At 44.7% G+C, this 6,877-nt stretch overlaps 1 protein-coding gene across 1 annotated transcript in view; it reads left to right on the forward strand.

Annotated features, from left to right (window-relative positions):
- The first annotated feature begins 2,933 nt into the window (after nt 1-2,933).
- LOC103374721 (uncharacterized) overlaps nt 2,934-6,877 on the forward strand; it is an 11,896-nt gene continuing 7,952 nt past the window's right edge. The window contains exons 1-2 of the mRNA XM_008304852.1: nt 2,934-3,116; nt 4,335-4,651. Coding sequence (XP_008303074.1) covers nt 4,367-4,651 — 285 coding nt within the window. The 5' untranslated portion in view covers nt 2,934-3,116; nt 4,335-4,366. The remainder of the gene's footprint in view (nt 3,117-4,334; nt 4,652-6,877) is intronic.

The following is a 6,877-nucleotide window of genomic DNA, read 5'->3' on the forward strand; positions in this document are numbered from 1 at the left end:
TTTTAGACACTTTTTGAGTCAAGTTTCCATCTTTCTGTTTTTATTTCGGTGTAGAATCCAACAGCTTTAATGGTGACTCAGAGAGACCACGACCAGCAGGAGTTACTGGAACGAACTCAGCAGGAAACAGAACAGTGGAGGTTTGTTCTGTTAGACGTTCTAGTGAATGTTACGTCACTGATGGTGATGTTGGCAGACGAGGACACTGAGACCATGAAAGTGCTGCTTCATGTCCTCTCTGAGTTTAACCAATCAGCACTTTGGATGAATTTCAGTCATCGTGGACTAATTTAAAGTTGCTGTGGACCAATTTTTAATCACATGAACAGTTTTTGACTCATTACAAACATGTTTCAAACCAATTTAGACCAATTTATAATATTATGAAGAGTTCTGAGTCATTTTGGACACGTTTGGACCTCTGACCGCCCTCCAGGAGGTTCTACAGAGACGGTTCCAGCGGTCAGAACCTGCACAAAGATCCAGACCACCTTGAAGTGACTCAGAGGATTCAGTGGAAAACAGCTAAGAGGGGCGTCAGGTGTAAAGCAGCAGAACTGGTTCAGCTCTGATTCTTCAACCAGAACCTGACCGGCCGGTTCCTGTTGGACCTGAAACAGCTGCAGCGACGCCATCAGTCATAGTTTAAAGAGAAAACAATTAAAAACATTTTAAACACCATTTGTCTTCCAAGAACTCAACCGTACAACATCCAGATGTGCCTGAGAAGCTAACAGCTACAAACGAACAGAACAGAGTGTTTTATAGCCATTTGGACCGGTACGGTACTGGCACGTTGGAATTCTTTGTGCTTTGTCTCGAGCTAGCTTTATATATATACATACATGTAGGAAAAAAGAAAATAAAGAAAAGGTAAGAGGAGCAAAAAGCCCCCAAAAAACAAAAAACTGTCTAAAAACAAAAAAGCAGACATGATTAAAAGCACTTTGTACAGAACAGAGTTAGAAACAGAGACCCTGAGACGGTGATCGTGTCTTCTGAGGTGCACAGAACTTATACTGCACTTTGAGCTAAGATCTGCATCTTGCTTCTTTTCCTTCGTCTAAGTTGGGTTTAACGAGAACCAGCGACAGTCCTGCTGCAGACGGACGGAAACATCGGCTGGTTGACTCGGCGGATAAGGAACGTCTGCAGCAGCGAGTTTGTAGGAATACCGGTGTAGAAGAAGAAGAAGAAGAAGAAGAAGAAGAAGAAGAAGTGGTCTACCAGCAGATTACTGGACGCCTGATAACACAAACACAAGCCTTTTAGCTTCTTCCACCGTGTTTGACGACTTCCACAGTGTTTGAATAGAACATCCTTCATTAGTCCCACAGGAGAGACGCCAGCGTCACAGCAGCACAGCGACAATAAGAACACAGGTAGTCACACCAGAACGACCACAGCCACAGTAAACACGGTCCAGACGCCATTTTTTGTTCTGGTTCAGGAAGTGGCTCCAGCTTCCTGATGACATCACACATATCCGGTCAGCTGTGATTGGTCAGTTACCACGGTGAGGTCAGTTAGAGCTTAAAGTCCACAGCGAGCGCCGGATCGGACCGCTGAGCCCGGAGGTGCTGTTCATACCTGATGCTCTGCTACAGTCGCCGCTCTGATTGAATATCGATCGGCTCAAACACGAAGCCACAAACCAGAGATTGAACATCGTCTCTGCACTTCTGTCAAGGGTCAGTTTGAAATGAGTCATCGGTCCGGTTCTGGAGCAGAGAAAACACTGAAGGAGCTTCGTTTGTAGGAGGATCAGTGGCAGAATAAGAAGAGAAGGAAAATCAAACCTGCTCTCACCTTCACTGCCTTTTATTTCTCATAAAAATGTAACTTACAGACGAGTTGTGAGAAGTCCTGCTGATCAGAAGCTAAAATAAATCTGTAGAATATCAGGGAACTAGCTGGGAGCTCATTACTAGAGTTTATATCATGAATCTGTCAGCAGCTAGAAAATAAAATTAAAGAATGTTTTCTGACCATATTATTAGTGAGTCTATAGGAAAAACACATTTCTAATTATTTTTTCTTTTTAATGGCTCATTGATGAAAAACAGGACATGTCTGTGTTGTTTTTAGTAAATCTATAATAAATATTGGACATGTTCTGTGTTTTAATGTAAATTGTCAGTGTAGAAACTTTAAATGGTATTTTTTGGGTTAATATCTGAAGAAAACAGGAAAAACCTATTAAATAAAAGTAAAATGTTAAAACAACAAATAAATAATTTTTTTTTTTTTTAAAAACAGCTAAAATTTTTTAATTAATCCATAAAATCAGTTTATCTATTTGTTCAGTATTATTAATTACAGTACATCAATTTTTAACGTTAATTTTTTTTTAGATAAAAATGCTATTTTTAGGATATGTACTACATTATTATTTTTTTGTTAAAGAATAAAATCAGGTAAAAACTCTCTCAGTGCCATTTAATGAGCTTGTTTAATTAAAATTCTAATTAATGCATAATTAAATTGATGTAATTAACTTCCGTATTTAATCAGAGCTGGGACCTTTCAGGATGCTTCAGTGTTTTATTGCAGCTTTTGTTCTTATTTTTCTCTCATAATTAAAACTTAATTAACGCAGCATTTGTTTGTGTCGTCACGTGCTGCAGCGGCCCTCGACCAATGGCAGCTCACGTCACGGTGTCGTCACGGCCTGATCACCTGTACACCTTTCAGCCCAGTGTGTGTGTGTGTGTGTGTGTGTGTGTGTGTATGTCTCTCTCTGTCTGTCTGGAGGGGGCGTGGCCGCTCCGGAGCCCCGCCCCCTCCGGACACGTTTCCCGGGGAGCGGCTGCACGCGCCGCCGGTCTCCGCCTCCCGGTGCTCGGCTCCGCTCCATGGTTCCGCTCCATCATCAGTCCGCTCGCTCGGTCGGCGCGTCCACACGCACACTCACTCACACGCACCGCGCGTCCTCGGCTCAGCGGGACACACACGCTTCGGCGGCGGCCCGCGACGCTCCGCCGCACCGGCTTCACCTGCCCGGTCCACCGGAGAGCCGCGGAGCGAATCGGCGGGAGCAGCTGCGCAGCGACGCCGGAGAGGAGCTGCTGTCTGCGGGGAGGAGGGCAGCTGTGAGCCGCTGTGGGGCTGCGGAGGTGCGTTGTGTGATTGTGTTGTTGTGTACTGTACGTGTGTGCGCGTGCGTGTGCGTGCGGCGGCTCCATGTGTCTGATGTGTGCGCGTTACGTAACGCTGGAAGCAGCTGATTATTCAACCTCCGCACTGACTCACTGCTGCTCATCCTGGAGCCGCTGCTGCTGCTGGAGCTGCCCGGTCCGGGAGCGGCTCGGTCCGGGAGCTGCCCGGTCCAGGAGCTGCTCGGTCCAGCGGCTCAGTTTGTCCGCAGACATGAACAGTCCGTCCATAGTTCTGCTGCTCAGGTGTGAATGTTTTCTCATCAGCACCAGACCTCAGAGTGTCTGAGCTGCACCGCTGCTGGTCCCGGTTCTACTAAATGGTTCTTCACTCATGGACCTGGTCTTTGTTGTTGTTTCTCCATCAGCTCAGAGCTTTAACATTTAGATCACCGACACTTTAATCCTCAGACATGAACATTTTGTCAGTGATTCTTCTCTCTTCAGCACCAGGTTGTGGTTTTTCTGCTGGTTTTACTTCCTGGACCAGGTTTTAGTTATTTATGCAGAATTTCTTTACATTTATTTATTAGTTTCTCATTTTGTAAAGAAGCCAAAGAAAGTTCTGTTTGGTGCTTTTCTGAATATTTTTACTGGATCGATGGTGTTTTATTGTCAAATATCAAATCTATGACCAGAACTCTCAGAACCAGACACTCCAGGTCTGAGCTGCTGCTGGTTCAGGTCCGACGTGGACGTTTAGTTACTGATGCTGCAAATATGTTTCCTTCACTTATTGATCAGGTTCTACGTTTAGTTAATTCTTCATCTAAAAAGTCCATCAACGTTTCTGTTTGGTGCATTTTAAACATCTTTTTACTGGTTTAATGAGATTTTATGGTCAGAACGTCTCCTGCTCAAAGTTTAGTTACTTGTTTCTAAATTGATCCGTTTTCTTTACTATTTATTTGATTTTTTTTTTGTTTATTTGAAATCAAGACACCAAAAAAGTCCAGAAACTCTTCTGTTGTTGTTGTTTTAGCGTTTTTCATTTATGTTTAATGAATTATTTCAGTCGTTATATTCTGATGTCTGAGCAGCGTGTTCACACCACCGATAACTTATTTCTGTGGTTTGGTTGTTTCTTCGTCACCAGACAGTCTCTGACTTGTTCATTTCAGTTTGATGCTATTTCCTGGCGTGTATTTAGCGTGTTGTTGTGAACACGTGTCCCTGCAGCTCCGTGATGCTCTGCTGGCCGACCGTCCAACATGTCCTCCTCAGACTCTGACTTCTCCGTCGACTGGCTCGCCAGCGACGAGGACGACTACGACGAGACCCGAAGTCCGGACCCGGAGCAGCAGCTGCCCTCGTCGTCGTCGGGATGCTGCTGCTGCTGCTCGGCCGCTGAAGACGCCGTCCAGCCGCTTCAGGGATTCACCTCCGTCTGCTCGCAGCTTCCTGTGGAGGCCACTCGTCGTCCGGACAGGAAGAGGAAACACGGCGAGGACTCGGACGCCGGCAGCGACACCGAGAGCGAACTGTTCTTCCACAAGGTGAGACGCCGAAACACACAGAAGGATTCTGGGTAAAAACAGCTCAGATCAGACAGTTTATGGTCCTGAACGTTGTTCTGGACAAAATGAGATGAGTTCACGTCCAGAAAGCGTTTCACATCAAACCCAAAGAACGTGGACGGACCTGCTGCTGTCTGAGGAACCAGAACTTTAAACAACCAGTAAACAGAAAGATTAGAGACGCAAAACAATCAAGATGTGACGCAAAACGTCCAAAAAAAAGAAAAACAAACCAAAAGTAGAAGCGAAAGAGACACGAAACAGAGAAACTGTCAAACGATGCAAAATGACTGAAAAATGACCAAAAAGAGACAAAATCTACAAAAAGAGAAATTAAATGAGCAGAAATAGACAAAATGTTTATTTAACTCACTGAACACTTGACTGATGTCAAAGAGGTCGTCTGAGTTTAAACTTTACATCCAGCATGAAGACAAACAGCAGCCGACTGAGGTTCACTCAGGAGTCGATTTACTTCCAGAAATCAGATGAATCTGTGCAGCTGCTCCCAGTTTAGTGACATCAGTTCAGTAGAAAGTAAAAGATGCAAAAACAAACTAATATGCCCCAAAAAATCCTCACAAAAAGGCAAAATCAAATAAAACTTAAGTCTCACTAAAAGACAAACAGTTACCACGACGGAGGCAAGACGGTGAAACGCCTCCACGATGATAAGAAAACAACCTGCAGGAGGCAAAACGTTCAGACTCAGAATCACTAAAAATCACACAAAAAAAGATGTGAAATAACCACAGACACTAAAACCCAAACAAAACCATCAGAACCAGCAAAGAGAACAATCTGAACAAAACCCAAACATCTACGAACTGATGTGACGTCACCACAGATCCTCCAAGAACATCCACAACAGGTCCAATCCTGAGAAAGGCAGAAAAAAAAACTACAACTAAAGAGGCAATGTTCAAAAATGTGTCATGAAGAAACCAAATCACCAGAATTCATCACAAGTTATTGATCTCTGCTGATCAGAAGCAGCTCTGGTCTCATTTCTATTGATTAGATGTTGACTCTATAAACACAAACACTGAGTCCAGCAAAGGATCAGTTCCTCAGCCTGGTTCGCCTGGCGTGGACTCGCCCGGCGTGGACGCGGTCACCTTGTTCTGACCCGGCCTCTCGGGTCAGCTGGATGGAACAGAAACCGGTTGTCTTTGGGGTAAAGCAGCTCGTTGCTTCGTAACGTAAACGAACACAACAGAACGGTGACAGAACAAAGGAAGATGGTGGATGCTGCTACAAACCAAAGAACAAAACAAAGGCTAACGAAGGCTAACGAAGGCTAACGAAGGCTAATGAAGGCTAACAGAGGGTCAAAGCTAACGAACAGAAAACTAAACTCCTGAAATCAGCAACATCCACACATAACAGAAACTAAAACAAACTGGTGCCTCTGAACACACACAGTATAAAAACAGGAGTAACTTCTTCATGAAGTTAGCAGCTAACGGGAGTCAGTCTTCACCAAGACTCTCAGACTCCCACCGAGTCAGCAGAAGTTCTGTTACAATAAACACAGAAGACCCAGACGAGCGGAACCAGGACGGACTGTTCACTCTAAATCCCAGCCAGCCCGACTGAGAGGCTGCTGGTTGCTTTTATAGCCAGGTGTGGTGACTGCTGGGTGGAGGAGGAGTGGTGCTGGTCCAATCAGATGTGACCGGAGGCACAAAGAACAAGGCTGGTGTGGAGCTCCAGGGCAATCAGTGCTGATGTCTGGCAGGTGTGGTTCTGGAGCGCCGGCTTCAGCTGGGCCTTCACAGGACATCTTCCACAGCACAAACACTAGAGGCCGTAACAACCTGTGGACTCACCTGGAGACTCTGTTAATTGATCACAGAGCCTCAGATCGGAGGACGCCGACTGAGTTCATATCATACTCAGTAACTGGATCCTCTGGTTCTGATTCCAGATCTCCTCATGTATCCGACAGTCATCATCAGCTGTCATGTTCCTGTTAGCAACTTCATGCTAGCAGACGTTTAGCTACAGTTTAACACCGATAATGTGATTGGCTGTAATCAATCACTGAGCTGAGGATCAATAAGGCTGATGTCACCACGAAAAGACACAACATCACCAAAAATATGTATAAAATCTCTACAGAAATTAAAAAACCTGAAAAAGAGAAAACAAATCACCACAAAAGGAGGTGAAATTTCCACAAAAATTAAAAAAGTGACAAAA

The sequence above is a fragment of the Stegastes partitus genome, unplaced genomic scaffold (assembly GCF_000690725.1).
Source record: "Stegastes partitus isolate 25-593 unplaced genomic scaffold, Stegastes_partitus-1.0.2 Scaffold2335, whole genome shotgun sequence".
In the NCBI taxonomy this organism is placed as follows: Eukaryota; Metazoa; Chordata; class Actinopteri; family Pomacentridae; genus Stegastes; species Stegastes partitus.